This window comes from Carlito syrichta, unplaced genomic scaffold, assembly GCF_000164805.1.
Source record: "Carlito syrichta isolate Samal-C Ts95f unplaced genomic scaffold, Tarsius_syrichta-2.0.1 Scaffold303736, whole genome shotgun sequence".
Lineage (NCBI taxonomy): Eukaryota > Metazoa > Chordata > Mammalia > Primates > Tarsiidae > Carlito > Carlito syrichta.
In genome coordinates, this window is record NW_007247832.1 from 111,361 (window position 1) to 136,176 (window position 24,816).

At 38.4% G+C, this 24,816-nt stretch overlaps 1 protein-coding gene across 1 annotated transcript in view; it reads right to left on the reverse strand.

Annotated features, from left to right (window-relative positions):
• The window catches only part of LOC103261537 (phospholipid-transporting ATPase IB-like), a 115,987-nt gene that overhangs the window by 37,956 nt on the left and 53,215 nt on the right, over positions 1–24,816 (reverse strand). The window contains 6 exon segments of the mRNA XM_021712926.1: positions 5,790–5,973; positions 11,021–11,141; positions 11,144–11,185; positions 14,334–14,402; positions 22,284–22,355; positions 22,358–22,420. Of these exon segments, the coding sequence (XP_021568601.1) occupies positions 5,790–5,973; positions 11,021–11,141; positions 11,144–11,185; positions 14,334–14,402; positions 22,284–22,355; positions 22,358–22,420 (551 nt within the window).

The window sequence follows — 24,816 nt, forward strand, 5'->3', positions numbered from 1 at the left end:
ATTCTACTCATCACTGCATGGAACGTATTCTAAGATCGACCACGTAATTGGCCATAAATCAAGCATAAGCAAATTTAAAAGGACTGAAATTCTACCATGCACTTTCACGGACCACAGTGGAATAAAAATAAATATTGACACCAACAAAGTCCCCCCAAAACCCACAAAGACATGGACACTAAACAGCATGATACTAAACAACTCCTGAGCAATGATGAAATCAAAACAGAGATCAAAAGATACCTGGAAACAAAGGAAAATGAAGAAACATCTTACCAAAATCTCTGGGATGCCTTGAAAGCTGTAGTAAGAGGGGAAGTTATATCCCTACAAATCCACATGAAGAAAATGGAAGGAACACAAATTAATAACCTAACAAGCCACCCAAAGAAGTTGGAAAAGCAAGACCACAAAAACCCTAATTTCAGCAGAAGAATCCAGATCATCAAAATAAAAGTCCAAATCAGGACGTAGAAGACAAAAAGATAATACAAAAAATCAATGAAACAAAAAGCTGGTTCTTTGGTAGGATAAACAAGATTGACGGTCCCCTAGCTAGACTGACCAAGAAAAAACAAGAAAAAAATCAAATAAGCACAATCAGAAACACAAAAGATAAAGTCACATTCTGACCCTGAAGAAATACAAAAGATCATTAGAGAATACTACGTACACTTGTATGGAAACAAACTTGAAAACCTTATGGAAATGGAGGACTTTCTGACATCACACAACCTACCTAGGTTGTAACAAGAAGAAATTGAGACCCTAAATAGACCAATAACAATCAAGGAAATCGACTACATAATAAGAAAACTTCCTACAAAAAAAACCCTGGTCCAGATGGCTTTCCAGCAGAATTCTACAAGATATTTAAGGAGGAGCTGATACTAATCCTACTGAAGGTATTCCAGGCGATTGAAAAAGATGAAACTCTCCCCAAATCATTTTACAAAGCCAACATCACATTGAGACCCAAGCCAGGTGAAGATCCAACAAAGAAAGACAACTACAGGCCAATATCTTTGATGAACATAGATGCTAAAATTCTCAACAAGATCCTAGCAAACTGAATTCAGCAATACATCTCAAAAATCATCCATCATGACCAAGTAGGTTTCATTCCTGGGATGCAAGGCTGGTTCAACATTCGTAAAACCATAAATGTAATTAAATACACCAACAGATGTCAAAACAAAAACCACATGATTATATCATTAGATACAGAAAAAGCTTTTGATAAAATCCAGCTCCCCTTCTTGATAAAAACCCTTGAACATCTAGGCATACAGGGAACATACCTCAAAATAGTAAAAGCCATCTATGAGAAACCCACATGCAGCATACTCTTAAATGGACAAAAATTGGAACTTTTCCCCTGAAAACTGGAACAAGACAAGGATGCTCACTCTCACCCCTCCTGTTCAACATAGTATTGGAAGTCCTGGCTCGAGCAATCAGAGAAGAGGAGGCAATCAGGGGTATCCAAATAGGAAAAGAGGAAGTCAAGTTATCTCTCTTTGCAGATGATATGATTATGTACCTTGAAAACCCAAGAGAATCTGTCAAAAACCTCCTTACACTGATAAAGGCCTTTGGCAAAGTCTCCGGATACAAAATAAATGTACAAAAGACAATATCATTTCTCTACACCAATAATAAACAAACAGAAACCCAAATAAAAAACACAATTCCATTCACAATAGCCACAAAAAAAAAGAAATACCTTGGCATCTTCCTAACAAGAGACGTGAAAGACCTTTACAATGAAAACTACAAAACACTGCTCAAAGAAATCAAAGATGACACAAACAAGTGGAAAAATATCCCATGCTCATGGATTGGAAGAATCAACATTGTGAAGATGTCCATCTTACCTAAGGCAATCTACAGATTCAATGCAATATCCATCAAATTACCAGCAACATTCTTCTCAGACCTAGAAAAGACAGCACAGGAATTCATATGGAAACACAAACGTCCAAGAATCGCCAGAACAATTCTCAGCAAAAAAAAAACATAGCAGATGGTATCACATTACCAGACTTCAAATTTTACTATAAAGCTACAATCATCAAAACAACTTGGTATTGGTATAGGAACAGGCATATAGATCAATGGAATAGAATTGAGATTCCAGAAGCAAAACCTCAATTTCTCAACCAACTCATCTTCGACAAGGTCTCCACCACCTACCACTGGGGAGAGGAGAATCTATTCAGTAAATGGTGCTGGGAAAACTGGCTGACCACATGCAGAAGATTGAAACAGGACCCCTGTCTAGCCCCATGCACAAAGGTTAACTCCAAATGGATCAGAGACCTAAAGGTAAAACCTCAAACCATAAGAACCTTAGAAAATGAAGGAAATACCGTCATGGAAATCGGAACTGGCATCCAATTCCTGAACAAAACCTGAAACCCACAGGTCATAAGAGAGAAGATAGACAAGTGGGACCTTATTAAACTGACAAGCTTCTGCAAGGCCAAAGAAACCATCAAGAGAGCAGGGAGACAGCCTACAGACTGGGAAAAAATATTTGCCAACACCAGGTCTGACAAAGGCTTAACATCCTGGGTCTACAAGGAACTAAAACGTGCTGAAAAGAAAAAAACAAACCCCATTATAAAATGGGCAAAAGATATGAACAGACACTTCATAAAAGAGGACATCTGAGCAGCCAACAAACACATGAAGAAATGTTCAACCTCACGAATCATCAAGGAGATGCAAATCAAAACCACATTGAGATACTACCTAACTCCAGTCAGAATGGCAAATATCAACAACTCAAAAAATAACAGCTGTTGGAGAGGGTATGGTGAAAAGGGAACACTTCTACACTGTTAGTGGGAGTGTAAACTAGTGCAACCTCTGTGGAAAGCAGTGTGGCGATTCCTAAAAGCTCTACATATCAACCTCCCATATGACCCCATAATCCCCCTACTGGGAATATACCCTGAAGAACTCAAATCACTCTATAAAAAAGATACCTGCACACGTATGTTTATCACAGCATTGTTCACAATAGCAAGAGCCTGGAAACAACCATGCTGCCCATCAAAAGAGGACTGAATTTAAAAATGTGGTACATATACACGATGGAATACTACGCAGCCATAAAAAAGAACAAAACCATGAATTTCGCAGCAACCTGGATGGAACTAGAGTCTATAATACTGAGTGACCTCTCACAGAAACAAAGATCCAAGTATCACATGTTCTCACTCATATAATGGACCTTGAACATCCAATGTAATACTATAAGAAAATTACTGACAGTACTGGGAAACTATGGGGGGGGGATGGTATTAACAGTAGCAAATATCCATCTAGGGATGGGGAAACACCTCTTATCAACAGGGTGCCTGAATGAAACGTAATTGTACACCTAACCCTTAATTGTACCCCACAAAATCATAATAAAAAATATTGATTAAAAAAAAGAAACAGCTACATTAATTTCCTTTAACAAGACTGTGGTTATTCTGCCTGGGGAAGATGAAAAATGAGAGCTTTATGGGGCATATTGCTTAGGAGACACTACTTAATGAGTAAATCAAAGAAAACATTGTCCTGGTGAGCAAACTTCCTTGCTCCTAGCTTCAGAGTCATTAGTGCCAAATAATGGCCACTGATCTCAGTAATTCAGTCATTGGTCACCTTCATAAACATGCATGAGCTATATAAATCACAGGGTACACACTCTTCTTAAATGCCTACCAAAAAATGGTACAACCTCTTTGGAAGACAGTTTAGATGTTTGTTATAAAATTAAACATACTCTTAGCACACAATCCAACAATCCTGCTCCTTGGCATTTATCCAAAGAAATTGAAAACTTATGTCCACGCAAAAATCTGCATATGGTTAGAGCTACTTTCTTTATAATCATTATAACGTAGAAGAAACCAAGATGTACTTCAGTAGGTAAGTGGATAAACACACTGGTAATCCAGGCAATGGAATATTATTCAGTGCTAAAAAGAAATGAGCTATCAAGCCATGAAACACCATAGAGGAAGCTTAAATGTTATATTATTAAATTTAAAAAGTCAGTTTCAAAAAGCTATGGTAACGCATGATTCCGACTATATAACATTTCAGAAAAGTCAAAACTATGGAAACAGTATAAAAATCAGTGGTGACCAGGGGTTGCATGAAATGGAAGTGAACAGATGGAGAACAGAATTTTTAGGGCAGTGAAAATCCTCTGTATGACACTGTAATGGTGGATGCATGTCATTCTACATTTGTCCAAACCCAGAGAAGGTAACTGGTAAACAAAAGTTATAGGAGACCATTGTTTTGGACTAAACTCCTCCACTAGGCTCCATCAGACCAGACTAAAAAGCAAAATGGAGTCACTCGTGTTCACCAAACCAAACTGAGTTGTTATCTGTCCTCCCAAGAAATCAGGAGAGATATTTCATAATAGAGAGAAATCATAACAGCCTAATTTCTCAACCAGGAAATAGTTTCCATCTTCGGTTGGAATGATAATGAAATCTAGTTCTTACAGCAAAGAGTAACCTGAAATCACCTGATGTTAACCAATCATTTATCTTTCTACTGTTCTGTCTCCGTCCTGCCTGACAAGGAAAGTAACTTTGAAACGACCAACCTGCCTTTTGTTCTTCATTTCTGCTTTCTCCATTACTTTCTGCCTATAAAACCACTTCACTCACCTCATTAGAACAATTATTATACTTTTTGAAATGAAGTGTCCAATTCTAGAATCACAATAAAGTCAAATAAAATCTTTAAACGAGAACTGTTGTAATGTTGCCTTTTGACAGTACACCACCAAACAGGAACCCCAATGTAAACTATGACTTTGGGGGATTATGATGAGTTGATGGAGGTTCATCGATTGTGTGAAAGTTGATTATACAAAACAGGTCATCTTGCCATACCCAACTGAAACAGAGCTGAGAGGTCCAGGAGAGAAGGCACTCAGGGCTCGTGACATTGCTCCAAGAATGTCATTCTCTGTGAGCCTGGCTGCTGTGACTCTAAGAATAGTTTTACCCATTGCCATCATTCACGGATTAAAACTCAGCAGCTTCCCCAAAACTTTTCCAGTGCCACTGAACTTGCTCAAAGAGCAGTTATGTAGCATTTCTGTTTTTTAAATAAAACCTTCAACTGTCTCTAGTCTTCAGACATACTAATGACCACCTGGTCTGTGTGTCTGTCCCAAACTGCAATTCTTGCTTCCTAAATAAACATTTTAACTTGAGAGACTCATCTCTATACTTTATTTGACTCTGACAATTGTAACAAAGGTACCACCCTGGCGGGGAAAGTTGATCACGGGAGGGGCTATGCATGTGTGAGGCAGAGGGTGTATGGAAAATCTCTGTACCTTCTGCTCAGTTTTGCTGTGAACCTAAAACTGCTTTAAAAAGTAAACCCTATTTTTTAAAAAAATCCTGCCTAGAACCAGTGTCTCCATAAAAAGAAAGAAAAGAAAATGGAGAGATTATACGTCTTTAAGAAATCATCACCAAGAGATACCATAAAGAAAAGCACATACTGCAGACTGGAGAAACTGAAGATTTAGAGATTGTATAAACAGGGTTATTGATTCTTGGTGGCAGTGGTTTGCCAGCTCCATAGTTGGTCAAAGGAGATCTCTGCTGCTTCAAATTGTGTGAGGCTAAAGCTTAAGCAAAAGTGCTGGTTGTTTCACACATGAAGCAGCTTAAAGAGGTGAAGCAGACCTCAGGGGTGGATCAGAGGTCTTCAGCACCCTCCACACCCCACTGGTGTCCTACACCACTGACCTGTGTGATGGTGTAATCCGAGTTGTTGGTGGCCCGTATGCCCTCGTTCCCGCTGATTGCCATGCCTATGTGGGCCATCTGGATCATTCCAACGTCATTGGCACCGTCCCTGATGGCGAAGGTGGTAGCATTTACATGCCTTTTGACAGTGTCCACTATTTCAGCCTTCTGGATGGGAGAGAGCCTGATAAAGAGGACAGAAGCAATCACTGTCTAGTGTTTTGTTTTGTTTCATTTTACTTCACACTGTTCTGAAAGTCTTCACGAAGAAGTCAATAATCTGCACGTGGCCACATTTAAATGGCAGTTACTGGTGAATTTCCCAATTATTTAATCAAACTTTCCAAGTATACAGAAAAGTTCCCACCCACCCCCACCAAAAACAAACACTCAAAAAACAAAAGTCAAACCACACAGTAGCTTCTTCAACATCTCAAATCATAATATCAGTTGCCCAGTTTACAGGCTAATATACTCCTCAGTTTGCCATCTCCCCACCACTCTCTGTTGTCTCACACTGATCTGCTGTATTAATTCACATTACCTACCTACGTGAGAGGAAGACGTGAAGGTCTACTATTTCTGAAACCACATAAAAGTATTTATTTAATGAGTGGGATGTAGAGTAGCCTTGAAAAATCAAACTATACTCAAGGGAACTTGAACAAGGAGATTTTTAAAAATTTTGAAGATACCAGTCAGGAGAGTCCCAATTACATTTTGGTAACAAGGATCACAAAAATATTAACAACAAACAAGCAAAAGCTAAGTGACTAAGCACAATAAGTGTTTCTTCCTCATGCTGTGTCCAAAGCTGATTAGGATATATTATTAATACGTTTTTCCTCAGACAAGATATGAAAACAAATTTAAATAATACCGAAAAATTTCTGGCTAGCAGACCTTATCTGCCCATGAAATATACAAAAAATATAAAGGAAGGAGAAATAAAAATTTTGTCTCTTATTTATCATCTATTTATTCATTCGCTCACTAAGAGAGACACCCACCTCTATCAAAAAATGACAAGAGGCATACAAAGTTTTTATTTTTTCACTTATCTTCCCTTTCCCATAAAATGGTTACTAAAAACTAATTTTAAATTAAGTTAGGTGAGATTATTAAAAACTATTGATCTGCCTTTTCTCAATTTAATTCTCAGGCTCAGTCTAAAAAAATCCTGATAGGTAGGGTAAAATTATTCTCCCCTACAATCATATATCTGTTAACAGAAAAAAAAACTCTGTAAAATATTTTAAAGGGGCTTATTCTGAATCAATATGAGTGAGCATGGCCTAAGGAAGCATAGTTTCATGGAGTTCTGAGAAAATGTACCTGAGGTGGGTGGATAACAGTTTTGTTTTATACATTTTAGGGAGGCAAGAGTTACAGGCAAAGATATAAATCAATACATGGAAGTTATATATTGGTTCAGCCCACAAAGGTGGAATATCTTGAAGCAGGGGCTTCCAAGTCACAAGTAGATTTAGAGTTTCTTTAATCTGTAATTGGTTAAAAAAAAAAACAAAAAAAAACCCCAAAACTTTGTCTCAAAATTTGGAGTTAGCAGAAAGGAATATTTAAGTTAAGATAAAGATGCTGTGTCTGAGCCAGCCACAATATGACTTGCTTAGCAAGACTGATGGCCTCCAGGAGCAACTTAACTCTTGCTTGCCTGGCTTTAGGTCTTGTTTATAATTTGGCATCCTATTGCTATAAAGAGTCTGATTTTTCAGTCTAATAGTCTCTATTTTAACATTAATGCTGGTCAGTTTGGGGGCCTAAACATTAAAAGGCAGAGGGCATAACAGGGCAAGTTCAACTTCCCTTCCCATCATGGTCGGGAACTCAGTTTTTAAGGTTTCTCTGAGGTTCCCTTGTCCAAGAAGGGAGTCTGTTCAGTCAGTAAGGGGCTTAGGATTTTGTTTTTAGTTTACATATCAGAACATAAATAGAAACTGGAGAAACAACAGAGTTAATACTTTCAAAAGATTGACAAAATCTGTAAGGCCCTAGCTAGATTGATCAGGGAAAAAGGAGAGTAGATATAAATTACCAATATGAATAAGGAAAGAAGGAACATCACTACAGATCACACAGAAATAAAATAATAATAATAACAACAATAAAGGAATATTGTGAACAACTTTATGGTAACAAATTTGAAAAGTAGATAAACTAGACAGATTCCTTGAAAGACATAAATATCAAAACCGATTAAAAAAGAAATAGAAAATATCAGCTAGGTAAATGTAATTATTAATCAAAAACTTTACAAAGGAAAGTCTACACCCAGATGGCTTCAACAGTGAACTCCATGAAACGCTTTTGGAAGAAATAATACAAATACTACAGAAAGTATTTATTCCAGAAAACAGAGGACAAAAGAATACTTCCTAACTCATTTATTAAGCAAGAATTATCCTGATACCAGAGCCAGTGAAAGACATGAAGAAAAACAACAACTACAGACAAAAATCCTTCATGATCATAAACTAAAAATCCTTAATGAAATTGTAGTAGAATGTACATAAAAATAATGTTATAGAAACACCAGAGGTGTGGTCATGGTCCTGTTGCTCTCTGCACAGAAAGTCAATCACTGAAATGACAAACATTGCCAAGGAAAAAGGCTTTTTATTGGGTGGTATCAGCAAAGGAGAGAATGGGAAATTGTCTCAAATCTGTCTTCCCACCCTACCACAGTTGGGGTTTATACAGTGAGGAAGGAATGTAGAAAACAAGAACTTGGGAGAGGTAAGGAAGATAAGTTGGTAAACAGGTGGGTGTCTGGCATCTCAGTGTCTGGATATGATGATCTGGTGAGTTTTAGTCCTTTGATGCTATAGATTGAGGGTTGGTTTCCTGAGAAAAGGAACTCAGATAAAATAGATGTAAGTCACAAACTTTAAGGCCAGAATGGCCAACTTCTATGTTTATTAAAAAACAAAACAAAACAAAAAAACTCTATAATCATTAGCTCTATGAGGAAGTTGGGCTGGTTTCAATAACAAAACTAAGCAATATACATTTAAAGCCATAAAGAATGTTTTAGCGGTTCAGTCTGCTCTTCTACACTTACCCCCACCATGGCCCTTTTATGTTACAGGTTTCAATCAAGTCCATGACAAATTGTTTTCTTCTATTCAAAATATAGCTCTTCGGTGGCTCAGCCTGTGATCCCAGGACTTTGGGAGACTAAAGCGAGTGGATTGCTTGAACCCACGGGTTTGAGACCAGCCCGGGAAACTTGGCGAGACCTCATCTCTACAATAAATCAAAAATTAGCCAGGAGTGGTAGCACGTGCCTGTAGTTCCAGCTACTTGAAAGGTCGAGACAGAAGGATCACCAGAGCCCGGTAAGACCACGCTGGGGTGGCTGTGAGTATGCTACTGCACTCCAGCCTGGGTGATGGAGTGAGACTCCAACTCAAAAAACAAACAAACAGAATATAGCTCAGACAATAGACTGCAATTTTGTATTATTTTATGTTCACTGTTCATCCAATGGAAACACTTAGAGGGATAGAGTTAGTAAGTGGAGAAACTAAGACCTTGAATCATATAAACCTAGATAACTGAGATCTGGGTGATGATTGAGTTTGTCCAAGGAGCAGCCATCACAGCAGCTGGAGAGAGGAGAGTGAGCTCCTCTCTGCATGTCCTCTCCAGCTGCTGGGTCTGTCCACTGTACCCTTGTTCCCTTGCAGACAGCTCCTCTGCAGGACTCTCTCCTCTCACATTCAGGCACCACCCTCTCCTCTGATCCCTTCGGACCTACAGGTGCTAACAGCTCACTCACTGTCACCAGCATGTAAATAACCCCTTTGTCTTGCATTTCATTTTAGGCCCCTAACTGACAGCAAGCAGGTACTCTCAAAGCCAATGAGACATGATGGCACATTTGTTGAGATTCCTGGGAGAGAGAAAAATCTTATGATGACATAAGGTTTGGGTTGGTCAAGCCCCAACTTTCTACCTAAAAGGGATCCAGCCTGGAGCTAAAGCTGCATCCAGATTAATCCAATTCACTGGGAGACATTGAGTGAGTGAAGTCAAATTTTGGACAAGCCACCAATAGTTCACTGCAAGGTGAAAAATCCTTAGTGGTAAAATCAGCCCGTGTTTCTCCCTCTTTTTGCTTCTTCATTGTGTTCTCTCACTGCCTCCTCTGGTTTCTACCAGCATAAGTAGGGAGTTTGAGTGATGAAAAATATTCCCCAAAATATTTTTATGATGCAAAAGAAAAACCAGTTAATTAAATCTAGTTAGAAGAAACCAGTAATGTTAGTGAATTGACTGTTGATGAACTTGTGTGCTTCCCTTGAAGTCAACTCTACCTGCAGACTTTTCAACTATGTGAAACAATAAATTCTCTTTTTGCCTAAGCTGAATTGGAATTACATCATTTGAAACACAGTTTTTATCATTTGCAACACAATTTCTGATAGAAGATTGGGTTAAAAAGAATCCTGAAGGCTATACTTCAAGCTGGATAAGTCAGAGTGGAATGAAGAACAGAAGATGTTGAACTGTTTTAGTAGATCCCATATGAATGTGAATGCAGAGGGACATTGATATAAGGGAGATATTTGAAGCATATAATGGTCCTCATTGATTGAAGAGCATGTCCATAATAATATTTAGAAGTCCAAGGCATCAATATATTTTAGTAATTGGTTCATTTAATATTTTCATTTCAATGGTCAATAGATTCTAATTAAACAGAGTTACTATATGACCCAGCAAGTTCACTCCTAAGTATATGCCCAAAAGAAATGAGAATATATGATCACAAAGAAACTAGGTACAGAAATGTTTAGGGCAACATTGTTGAGTACATAGTTTCATTATTTTCTTAGTTCTGGCCATCTTTGCTGTAGATGATTTTTTAAATCAGTTTTTTGGCTTGCACTTAAAACTTCATTTTTCTCTACATATCAGTGAACTTTTTTCAGATTTTCCCCTCACTAAGGGTCTTTATTCTTTCTGAAGACTTATTTCATTTTGTCATGCTTTGATAATTTACTATTGAAAAATTATAAACTGCTTTCTAGTTAATCTTAAACCTGACAGTTAGAATTAAATATGGATCTATCCATTTCAGTTTGAGCATATATTTTCCCAATAAAGAACTTTGTTTCTGCAAAAACTTATTTTTCCATGTCTATATTTTCTTTATATGAGCAGCATTAAGTATAGTAGGAAAAAAATGGTAAATATAGTCTTACCTACAACATAATACTGTTCTACATGAGAGGGCCAAAGTTAGAAACTTCTTCTTAATTGGAAAATTGAGGGCATACTTCAATATTTCACCATCAACGATTAGGGCCAGATCATTTTCTTTAACAAGTGTTCAAGATCTTGACAGTTCTGATTGATTGCTTGTTGTGCTGCCTAAAACAGAGGGGGAAAAATCACTTTATTTTCCTCATTTTATGTATAAATGAAAATACTTCTGAGGAAGACTGTGGTATGTGTTTATCTCATTCTTCCCTTCAGAAATTTCACTGAAATGAGATTAAAAAGTAAACAGATCATATAAAAAGATGCTTGGCAGTATTGGCCATCAGGAAAATGCAAATCAAAACCAGAATGAGAAACCACTTCATACCCACTAGCATGGCTAGAATAAAAAAGTCAAATAATAGCAAGTATTGGCAAAAATGTGGAGAAATCAGAACTCTCATATACTACTAGTAGAAATGCAGAATGGTGCAACCACTGTGAAAGACAGTCTGGCAGTTCCTCAAAGGGCTAAATATAGAGTTAGCATATGATATAGCAATACTGTTCCTTGGTATGTGCCCAAGAAATGAAAATGCTTGTACACTGATATTTATGTGCACTAATGCCCAAAAGTAGAAACATGATGAATGGATAAATAAAACACAGTATATTCATACAACAGAATACTCTGTAGTCATAAAAAGGAACGAAGTACCAATGCATGCTAGAACACGTTGAACAATTATGGTTTATTATAGTAATGAAAGAAGCCAGTAACAAAAGACTGCATGTCACATGATAATGGCTCTTTGGAAAGAAGAACAAAAATAATAAACCCATAGCTATACTGATCCAGAAAAAAGAGATACTACAGATTGTCAGTAACAAGAATTCAGGGGAGTGATCACAGTAGAACCTATAAACAATAAAAGGATAGCAAACTATATTTTGAATAAATGTATGGTGCGAAATTCAACAATTCAGATGAAGTGAACAAATTTATTGAATGAAAGGCACAGCTACCAAAGTTGACTCAAGAAGAAATATATTTTTGAAAACTCATATGTATCAAAGGAATTAAATTCACAGTTAAAAACCTCACAAAGAAAACTCCAAATCCAGATGGTTTCACTGATGAATTCTAACAAATAATTGAGGAAGAAAAATATACCAATCTTATACACATTTCCTGAAAAAATGAGAGAACATTTTCCCAGCTGATTGTATGAGGCCAGCATTACCTTCATTCCCAAATCAGAAAAAGACATCATAAAATATAAAAATCTATATATCCCTCATATGATCTTGTGAAATATATGTTCATAATTCCTGACACCTGGCTCCTAAGATCCTTGAAATCTCTAGAGTGATAAGGTAAGAGTGTCTGTTGTATGTTCATGAGATGACTGGTGGCTGGAAGCCCCAAGGTAGCTTCAGGATGGGACTGGCTGCTGGAAAAACCAAGACATGGTTAGAGAGTTGGGGCTTTCAGCTCCAACTCCCAACCTAGCTGAGGCAAGAATTTGTGAACTTGAAGACACATCAATAAGAACTTCTCAAATGGTAATATCAAGAAGAAAAAATGATTAGAAAAAAAAACACCCAGAATATCCAAGAACTGTGGGACAAATGTTAAAAGATGATACACAGGTATGTAGTTGGAATAATAGAAAGAGAAGAGAAAACAGAAGGAAGAATTTAAGTACCAATGGCTGAGAATTTTACAAAATCAATGGCAAACACAAAACCACAGACTCAATATGCCCAGATTAATACCAAAAAACCTAAACCAAGACATCAAACTGCAGAGAACCAGACAAAAGGAAATCTTGAAAGAAAGCAGAAGGGAGAAATACCTAATCTATAGAGAAACAAAGATAAGAAAAACAGCAGACTTCTCAACAGCAACTATGCAATGAAAAAGAGAGTGGGGTAAAATATCTTTAAAGTGTTAAATGAACAAGAGACACCAACCTAGAATTCTATATCCAGTGAAATCATCCTTCAAATGTGGAGAAATAAAGACTTTCTCAGACAAACAAAAACAGGAAATACATTGCCAGCAGACCTGCCCCATAAGAAATAGTTTTAAAAGTTGTTTTAAGAAGAAGAAAAATTATGTCAGAAACTCAGAGTTACATTTTTTTAAAAAGGAAGATGTCACAGAAAGAATAAATGAAGTCCATCTAAATTTCTTTAAAAGTGAGTCTAGGTCAGGCACTGTGGCTCATGCTTATGATTCCAGCATTTTGGGAGGCCGAGGTGGGAGGATTGTTTGACCCCAGGAGTTCAAGACCAGCCTGGAAAGCACAGTAAGACCTCATCTCTACAAAAAAAAAAAAAGTAGAAAACTTAGCCGGGTGTGGTGGTGCACATCTGGTATTCTCAGCTACTTGGGTGGTTGAGGTGGAAGGATCACCTGAACCCAGGAGGTCGAGGCTGCAGTGAACCGTGATTGTACCACTACACTCCAGTCTGGGCAACAGAGTGAGATCCTGACTAAATAAATAAATAAATAGTGAGTCTAGAAAATTATATAATTAAAAATGTAATCAAAAATAACTGACTGCAGTCATTCAACTTTTAATTAAGGGCAAAGATGTGCAACGATTGATTCCAAATCCTTTTTATTCTTATAATACAAATGCCATCTACATACCCAAACTTTTGATAAAGATTGCTGCATACACAAGATTTGTTCTTCTTTTTTTAATCAGGGATCTGAGTCCTGGATTTGTTTGGATACCACAGTGGTGACAAAGGACTCTCCTCAGACAGAGGTGCATGGTCACTCAACAGAGACAGGAAGCTACAGAAGCAGAGGTGACCTGGGGCAGGAGGCAGGTCGACTGTGCAGATTCTTGGGAAAAAATATTGAACTTTCCAGAGGATGTGAGTGGGAATTCAATGCAATCTTATGCAGGGTCTAAGGAGCTGGATCATCCCCAAGTAACAAGTGAGTTGTGCTCATATTAGACATAAATTGTACTTATTTAATTTTTTTTTTAAAGATAGGGTCTCCCTCTCTGTCATTCAGGCTGGCATGCAGTGACGTGATGATGGCTCACTGCAGCCTAGAACTTTTGGGCTCATGCAAGCCCCCATCCTCAGCTTCCTGGGGAGCTTGGACTAACAGGTGCATGCCTGGCTGATTTTTAAAAATTTTTTGTAGAGATGGCACCTCACTATGTTGCCCAGGCTGGTCTCAAACTCCTGGCCTCAAGTAATCCTCCTGCCCCAGTCTCCCAAGTAGCTGGGGGCTACAGGTATGCGCCACTGCACCCTGCTTAAATATAATTTTTTAAAAATCACTTACCTCAAATGAATTTGTCTTCAAGTGAATACGAGGCATTTGACCTGATATCAGTTTGCAGAAATATGCTAGAGAGAGCAAAAGTAAAGATATCATATCTAAAGGCTCAATGTCTCCCATGAGAATTTTTTTAAAAAGATCTGTTTGTATTCTTCCTTCATTGTACTCTCTGCCTTGTGACTATTTCAAAGCCTAGTAGCCTGTCAACAAAAACTGAGCAAGAGACTGCAGAGGGAAAAGGAATTAAAATGTTGGTTCATTTTAAACTTAGTAGGCAACTTAAATAGAAATGGGTGGGAAGGCGCATATTACTAATGACTAAATCTGTACTTTTTAACTTCTGTGGATTTTAATTTTTATCTCGCTGTGACATGAGCTTAGACTCATGCTTTATATTAATAATGATGCCAGACTTTTGAGCAACTTAGAGTGTGCTGTATCAAGCTACTATATCAGCAGTAACTATACCTAGTGTACTGATAAAATGCTAGGTATGATTAAAAGAAATAAATGGGACGGGATTGGCAGTAGTGGAAATTTTCCCAGAGTGGGCGTCATCTCATCAACAAAGTTACCTGCATAATGAACATTTGTATACCTAACTCTGAATTATATCCCACATCTTTAAAATAAAAAATTTAAAAAGAAATAAACATATGCAATTCACATAATATTCAATATGACTATAAAATTATAGATCTCAAAAATTGTTTTGCAACTTGAAAGTTTCAAGTTATTCTCATTTTAAAAATTAAATTTAAAAAAACAGAATTTGTCTAAAGGGATTATTAAAGAAAAAATGATTCTGATACTTATTAAACAGTAAGGAAGACTTTATTCAGTACTATTGACATGGAGGCAAAGATCAGGTGAACTCTGAACGCACCAAGAACAAATGGAGATTTACAGTTGAGGAGCAGAGTGAGGGGGTCAATGAGTGAAAATTTACTAAGAGGAGACATCAAGGGTGAGGGATTGCTGCTATTAACAAAGACTGACCTGCCAGGATTCTCGCTGAAGGCAGGCCAAGGTCTTAAATGTCAAATGTGGGGGATGAGAACATTGATCAGGCACCCAGAGGGATCAGATATCTTATTTTATTATTATTATTATTATTATTATTATTTTGGGTTGGAGTCTCACTCTGTCAGGCTAAAGTGCAGGCTAGAGTGCAGTAGCATGCTCACAGCCACCACAACCTCAACCTGCAAGGCTCAGATGATCCTTCTGCCTCAACCTTCCAAATAGCTGGAACTACTGGTGTGCTCTACCACACCTAGCTTAATTTTTTTTTTTTTTGATTTATTGTAGAGACAAGGTCTCACCAAGTTGCCCAGGCTGGTCTCGAACCCCTGAGCTCAGGCAATCCTCTCAGCTCAGAGAGATCAGATATCAAGGGTCAGGGGACTCTGGCTAAACCGACTTAGTGGAATTCTTGCTAAAACTTGGCACCGCAGACCAAAGACAAGCCAGGGTCAAGGACGAGGCCTATGAGGTCAACACCAGGGCTCGGAGGAATCTGGCTCAAGTTAAGCCAAAGAGACAGTCTTTGACAGGCCTCAATACAAAATTCTGTATGTAACTAGAAGAATGAAGTTATCCTCTGAAAGAGATGAGCCCTTGCCTCATGGTGTAACCCAGTTTTTACATAAGCAGGCATTGTTGAGTGAAAGGAACAAGTCTTTCAGAAGCTGAGGATAGGTCACTTTCTCTTCCTCCCAAAGACTCAAAGAGGCAGGACTTGGACACTGTAGGATAAATGAAGGAACTTACCTGCTGTGAAATAATGGGAAGCCGTGATTTGGTTGGAAGAAGGGAGTCCTGCTCATGTCGAGCAAGGTAGGGTAGTATTTTCCTTCCTTCCTAACAGGTTCAGTCTTTGTCTCTGAGAAGTAATGGTTTTCTTAAGGAGATGGTGTGTGTGCGTGTCCATGTGCATGCGTGCATGCGTGCATGTGTGTGTGTGTGTATGTGTGTGTGTGTGTGTGTGTGTGTGTGTGTATGTGTGTGTGTGTGTGTGTGTGTGTGTGTGTGTGTGTGTGTGTTTAATTCTGCGGCTGGCTGCTGGCCCACTAACCCTTCCACTCTCTGAACTATTATCTCATCTTTTGTATCTCTCCACAAATTCCCAATATGTCTTCCCCACCCTCCCCCTTGTTCAAAAGTCTGGATGGGGGCGTGCAAATGCCATTAGAAATACCGAAACATAAAGTTTCTCATTGAAAATATTTTTTACTTGTCCTTATGTCAGGGCAGTATCAAAAATTTTTAAAATATTTTTTACTTATAAAACACAACAAATACACAAATAACAACATAAATTTACAAATTGTAAACAAGTTGATATTTTGGATATCATAATTTTATGTAATGCCAAGAATATTACTTTTTATTAATATGATATCTCAATGAATCATAAGATTGTCCTGGCTTTTCTGAAACTTCATTTATTAGATCATCAAAATGAATAGTTTTAGCAACTTCATTTTCAATCAATATAATGAAAGCAAGTTCAGTCACTTGTGGCAAATGCAAGATCATTTTTAACTTTTAACATTGAGAAGGATCTTTTAACTTTGAGAAGGATATTTCTGCAGATATAACTATTACTGGAGCTATTAAGAGTACTTTGTAAGCCATAAGACCACTGTGAACATTTCTGATAAAATATATTGAAAAATAAAATTTTATAGACACATAATTGAAGAGTCTACCTAAATAATTTTTCTAAAATGATTTAACTCTTCACACAAACAAATTTTAGTAAGTTGGACTTAAATTTTAAATGTAAATCTACACAACATCATTTTAATACTTTCTTGAAATTTCCTAAAACTTGTGGGTGCCATGAAACCAAAACTGGCCTCATGATTTGTATATAGTTCAAAATGCCTGTTTATGTATTCCATCATAGTCTGTTCAGTTACAAAGAGAAAATCATTTTAAAATTTTTCTTCTTCATTAATTATTGGTTCATTTGAAACTTACTGTGTAAGCTGGGTTCTTTTCCATCAAATGAGATGCTCTTTAAACTTAATTCTGTTTCAGAGTCTGTGGATGTCTCCAGTGCTGCAGATTTTAAAAATGTGAGGGTGTATTATTCAAAGAATATTGCGATACCATGTATACACGTTTCTTTTGTAATATGTTGCTGACAAAGGTCACTGCCCCAATATTGGCAGATCTCATTCCAGTCCCGGAGAGTTGGAGAGTGAATATTTGTACAGGTGTCTCAGGACGAGCTCTGGGGATAGAGAAGCAAGCCAGTGGGTCGTCGTGTTGCCCCCACAAGGAGTCCTTTCTCTCTCTGAAGCCATCCCTGCCACTGTTGGCTGTACCTGGCTAGACTTCCTATATCATGATGTAAAGCATATAAACTATCAGATGTCATGACAAAAATTAAAATCAGTATGAAGTATTGGGTGCTTACTCATACCCAGCATTCTACTGGGTGCCAAGAAAGATTTACAATAGATATATGCTAAGCCTCTTAAAATTTAAGTTTACAAAGCTAACAAAGAAGAGAACTGGAAAACAAAATGTCACACTATAAGGACGTCTGAGGCCAGGAAGCCTCAAGGTCAGTGTGGAATCATGCTCTAAGGAGGTACCAGAACTAGGTATGGATCTCTGAAGACATTCAACACAGATGTGACAACAGCCCTTGTTTCCATCATGGCCATCAACAGAGACGGATCCTTGCTTATAAGTCCCTCAAAGCAAATCTCCTGCCTAGTCCTTAGCCATTTCATATGTCATTAATATCAAGACTACGTTTAGGCTTCTGACTGCATCATGACAGACACCTTGGGCTCTGTGAGAGGTGATGACAATTGAGACTGCCATTATATTCATAAAAGCAGCTGTGAGCCCTTACAACGTCTGCACAATGCTCCCCTGCTTTAGAAAGAACTTTGTACATACCATCTCATTTAATCAGTGCAACCACCCAAGCTGTTATGACGATCTCCACGTTATAAATAAGAATGCTGAGTTTTAGAAAAATCCACAAGGCACAAGCTCATAAATCCAGAGCCTACAATTCAGCCTGAACCCTGATCCTTCCAACTCCAGAACCTGTGATTTCTACCACCAGGCTCTCCATGTCTCCTCGAAAGATGCAGAGGTGTTGGCCCTCAGCTCATTTAAAGAAAAAATCTGTCCCCCAGTCATCTAAGCCCACACAAGGAACGCAAGAGCTCTCTGATTGAAGGTCACTGGTTTTCTGGGGGGGGGGAACAAGAGCTCAGAAAGCCTGTAAGAAAACAAATTAGGTCAGCACTGTCTTCAGTCTGTGCCAGGCAATGCTCTCTGACTCAACTCTTCAGCTAATCTCTTTTCGATGAGGACGCTCTAAGAAAACAATAAAATATCATTTTGGACCCAGCACTCAGGTGGGTGGGAGGCTGCAGGCTGCCTTCAGCCACAGATGTGTTTTGCTCTGCCCTTAAAATGTTTTGTACATTTGGGGCCAACATTTATAAGTCTGGATATTTCATGTCAAAAGACAGAATTCCCAATTATTTTCTAAAAATGAAGAAACTGTGTCCACAGTAGACACTGATTTCCCCAAGGTGAGGTTACACTGGCTGCCCCTTTCAGGAGGATGACACAGTACTCTCCCCACGGACAGCCCCCTCTATGTGTGCTGTCCTCTGCTTCTGTCCTACCCAGTTCTTCCAGCTGTTTGAGTCTGCCAGCTCGACTCTAGAACATCAGAGAGTCATTTTCTGTCTTCTTCCAAATCTACCACGGTTACTAAATTTTTTTTTAATGGATGCGATTCAATATAGCAATGATCTAAGAACACAGTTACTCTGAGCTAAGAGCCATTCAAGGAAATTGTAGACTTCCAGTAACAAAAATAATTCTCATTCAGTAAAAAGAAATATTGACCTACTAACAACATCTGCTGCGTCTCATCTAGGTTGGGGTTCAGTCCTGAGCTGATGAGATAATCAAAGTCTCAAAAAAAGAGATGAACTTCTGGCAGTGGGCCTGGCCAGGATGAGGGGGTGTGATTTGGGAAGGTGAAGAGGGAGATATCACGCTCTTTCACTAGGTGGCCATGTCAGCGGAGTCTCTTCATGGAAACACACAGTCACCATGGTCACTGAGTTCAAGGTTATCAAGAAACATAGCAAGTCACATCAAACCAGCAATATGAGAAAGGTGGGAAAATGAGAATATAGCCATGGTATGCTCCCAAATATGTGTCAGATGAATGACGCCTTGTATGAATCCTTAGTGATTATGCTAAGCCCAATATTCATGGAGAACTTGCCAAATAAGCACTGGACACTAGCAGAGACTCTTCACTGGACCGACCTCAAGCCATCCTCACAACAGCCCTGCGAGGCAAAAGTTATTATCCTGCACTCCAGGTGAAAAGACTGGCATTTAGGGAGGTTAGGTAATGCCTTCAAAAAAACCAGTCCCAGACTCAGAGACAGAAAAGCAAAGATCGCATATTTTCACTCATATCTGGGAGCTAGACGGTCACAAGGATGGAAATAATAGACACTGGGGACACCGATAAGAAGGGAGGGGGGTGGGGGCTAGGGTTCAGAAACTATGTTCACTATATGCACAATATTCACTATCTGGGGAATGGGCCAACTGAGACCCAATCCCCACCATTACACAATATGTCCAGGGAACAAATATATATGTGCATCCCCTGGATCTAAAATTAAGGACAAAAACACTCCAACCTTTCATTGACCCTGTGTTCTCTTCCAGCTGCCACCCATTTCTCTGTTCTCCTTTATAGCAAAGCTCTTTGAAAGAGTCACCTAGACTCACAGAACCCACATCAATGAGTGCTGACAGTTCTACCTGCCAAATGTCTCCCCAAGTCAGTTCCTCTTTCACATGCTAGAACAAGTCGCCACCACTTCTTGTCTAGGCTTCTACAGAGGCTCCCTAACTGGTCTCCCTACTTCCACTTAGTCTAGTTTCCACACAGATTTCTATGTGGAATACTATAGTAACTTCACAGAGACAAGATCTTACTACATTGCCCAGGCTGGTCTCAGGCCTGGGCTCAAGTGATCCTCCTGCCTTGGCTTCCCAAAGAACTCAAATTACAGGTGTGAGCCACCACGCCCAGCCCACACAGGTATTTATAAAGCATAAATCAGACCATATCACTCTCCTACTCAGAACCCACACATTCTTCACTGTGGCCTGCCTTTTCCTTGCTTTGGCCCTGGCTCTAGCCACATTGGCCTTTTGGAGGCTCCTCCTCAAACATGACAGGTTTCTCCTGACCCCAGAGCCCTGGGGTCTGCTCTTCTCTTTGCCTGGAATGCTCTTTCTTCTCTTCAGTGCTTACTCTCTCTTTTAATGTAGATCTCTGCCTCAGATGTCCACTCCTTGACAGGGCTTCTTTCTAAAATGATCCCCTGTCCTTCCTCCCTATTGGCAGTTAGGGTTACTACTCAGAGAGGGGAATAAAACAGGAGATAACTAGACAAAGGCTAGGCAGGTGGGTCCCCTAATAACAATGTAGTGAACTCCCAGCAGGCCTCTCAGGCTCAGCATTGGTAAACAAGCACCCTGCAAACCTCTCAAGATAGAGCTTAGGTACTCAACTGCTGGGATCAAAAAGCAGCCAATCGGCTCACCACTAGGGCCCTACCTCCTGTCAATTGGTTCTTAATACTGACCAATCAGAACAGCTACAGCTCACAGTTAGTGCTAGCCAATTGGCTTGAACTTAGGGCTATATAAGCACCAGGCTTTTGGCCCTAGATTGGCAACCCCCTCGCGCTGTGGGAGCTTTTCTGTACTCTCAATAAGTCATGCTTTCTCATTTAAAAAATAAAAATTAAAAATTAAAATGATCCCCTCTACCTCTTTATGCCTTGCTTTGTTTTTAATCTTAGCACTGATCACAGTAACGTCACAACATGCATTGATCTGCTTTTTAATATCCTGTTGTCCCCCCTTGGGTGTAAGTCCCATGAAGGCAGAGACTTTCTTACTCAACTTTTCATTCCCAGCTCCTAGGATTTCCTGGCACATAGCAAGGACTCAATGTTCATCAAATGTCTGAACATTAACAGATCCATGGAGGCAACATTCAAAGGGTGCCTGCACCCTTTGAATACACAGTCATGCACAGTCATGCAAATCCACCCTTTGAATACACAGTCATGCAAATCCAGCTAACCAAAGCTGGTTATCATGATGATCATGGAAAGAACAGTAGTTGCAACTCCTTTCTGCATCAAAATTTGCATATTCACTGCTAACAGTTGATTTTCTTTTCTTTTTTTGCCAAGTTGTTTTTTTCTTATTAGAAAAGTAAAATATACTCATTACAAAAAAAATCAGAAAATATAAAGTGGGAAACCCCCAGAATGACAGTTGATTTTCAACTCCTTTTCTGCACCTATCAACCCTAAGATACAACCAAATGGTAAAGTTAAAAAAAAAATACTATAAAGGAGGAAGAAGTAACATTGGCAATCAGAGGGGGAAAAATACCAACTGGAGATTCTCACTAATAATCAAATATTTATGAATACACATAAATGATGCAAAGATAGGTATTTTCAACTCTGCACCTATCAACCCTAAGATACAAATAGTGAAATTAAAAAAAAATATATACTATACATTGTTGGGCAAATATATGTCATGAGATAACGTTGAGTTCTGGAGGAAAGAAACAAGAAACTAATATATTACTCATGTCATCATTTTGCATTCTGTATTTCAAGAATGTGAAGGAGACAGAAAAGTTTGCTTTGCTCAGCTTGTTCAGATCCTGTGCCACGTGCTGCAAGGTTCTACCGCATACCGTTTGTCCAAAGGCTAAAAAACAATTCAAAAGGGGCTCAGTCATGCATTCTTAATACTGGGACACAGAATACTACATACAAGAAGATTTTAAATGTTTAATACTTATGTCTTAAATCGATTATCTCTGCATCTATTACCTATGTTAATTGCCGTTTCTTGTTTGTCTCCTGTCAAGACCCATATTCTTATGTCTGCTTTCAGTAAAGTTTTATAGTTTCTGGAAAACGTGCTTGAAGACGGTCTTCAAGGGCTGTGGCTCCAAGCAGCAGAAAATACTAAACATTTTTTGGAAGAGATTTCTTTTTCATTACGAATTCAAGATTTAGAAGCCATTTTAAAGATATTCAGTCTGATAATTTATTATGCCAAGTCCCATACACATACACAAACACACACACACATTTTTTTGAAAAATATTTCCACTGGTTAATTTTACCACAACACGAGGAGGTATAGCATGAAGGTTAAGAACTTAGGTAATTGGATTCATGTCCTACTTCCATAAGTTACTAGACAAATGATCATAAGCAAATTACTTAAATTTCCTGTGCCTCAGGAAATTTCTTCTTCATCTATAAGATGGAGAAGTGAGGAAAATAAGATTACCCATAAAATTTTTATAACTTAACATTTGTAAAGGATTGGTATAATGTCTAACTGATTATAAATAAGCAATAAATATTACATAGTATTTTAAACATGATAATATTAAGATAAGTCTTGATGTCTAGCTAGGCAAGCCCCTCTCTTTATTATTAGTCTTCAGAAATTCTCTTAATAATTCTAAGCCTCCACCTACTTCTATATGAATTTTAGGACAAACTTGTCAGGCTCTGTGAAAATCTTCTTGGGAATTTGATGTATTCTTGAGGTGCAGTACTTTGAGAATTGCCACCGTGATTACATTCAGTTTTTCTATATATGGTATATACCCATCTATTAATTTAGGCCCTTCACTTTGTCCTTAAAGTAAAATTTCATTATTTTCTCCATAATCCCAGTAAGAATGGCCATCATTAATAAAACAAACAACAACAGATGCTGGCAAGGATGTGGAGAAAAAGGAACACTCCTACACTGCTGGTGGAAATGCAAACAAATGCAGCCTCTTTGGAAGACAGTGTGGTGATTTTTGAAAGAACTAGAAATTGACCTTCCATATGACTCAGCAATCCCCCATTGGGAATATATCCAGAGGAACTCAAACCATTCTACAAAAAAGATACCTGCCCACGCATGTTTGTTGCAGCTCTATTCACAAGAGCAAAAACATGGAACCAACCATGCTGCCCATCGAAGCCAGACTGGATTAAAAAAAAAATGGTACATATACATAATGGAATATCATGCAACTATAAAGAAGGACAATCATATGGACTTTGCAGCAACTTGGATGGATTTAAAGTTTATCGTATTCAGAGATCTATCACAGAAACAAAGAACAGAGTGCCATATGTTCTCACTCATAAGCGGACCTTGAACAACTATCATAATACTATAAGAAAGGGATTGGCAGTAGTGGGAAACTGCCAGGGGAGGGAATGGGATTGGCAGTTGAGGAAAATTGCCAGGGGAGGGAGGGGCACACCTCATCAACAAAGGTACCTGCATAATGAACATTTGTATACCTAACCCTGAATTTTACCCCACATCTTTAAAATAAAAAAAAATTAAAAAATAAAAGAATGTCTTAAAACAAGCAGCACCATTAAAAAGTGGGCAAACGACATGAATAGACACTTCTCAAAAGAAGACATATGAACAGCCAAAAGGCACACAAAAAAATTTTCAACCTCACTAATCATCAGAGAAATGCAAATCAAAACCACCTAACCCCAGTAAGAATGGCCATCATTAATAAAACAAAAAACAACAGACGCTGGCGAGGATGCAAAGTAAAGAAAACACTTTTACACTGCTGGTGAGAGTGTAAACTAGTATAACCTCTGTGGAAAACAGTGTGGCAATTCCTAAAAGAACTAGAAATTGACCTTCCACACAACCCAGCAATCCTCCTTCTGGGAATATACCTGGAGGAACTTAAATCACTTTATGAAAATGATACCTGCACATGCATGTTTATTGAAGCACTATTCACAATACCAAAAACATGGACCAACTGTGTCACCCATTGAAAGTTGACTGGATTAAAAAAATGTGGTACATATACACGATGGAATATTATGTAGCCATAAAGGACAAAATTATGGACTTCACAGCAACATGGATGGATTTAGAGTCTATCATATTCAGTGATCTGTCACAGAAACAAAGAACTGAGTACCACATGTTCTCACTCATAAGTGGACCCTGAGCATTTACCATAATACTATAAGAAAGGGACTGGCAGTAGCCGGAAACTGCCAGGAGTGGGGGTGGACATAACATCAATAAGGGTACCTGATCTCAAACCAAGTAAAGTGGGGACCAAAGGGAGGCCCAAACTTTACCAATACAACGACCACTTGTATACCTAAATCTAAATTGTATCCCACATCTTTAAAGTAAAAAAAATTTTTTAAAGAATGACTTAAACCTTTTCGTAATAAACACAGTCAACACAGTAGAAATAGAAGTGAACTTCCTAGCCAGGCTCGGTGGCTCAGCCTGTAATCCGGCGCTTTGGGAGGCTGAGGTGAGTGGATTGCCTGAGCCCGCAGGTTCAAGACC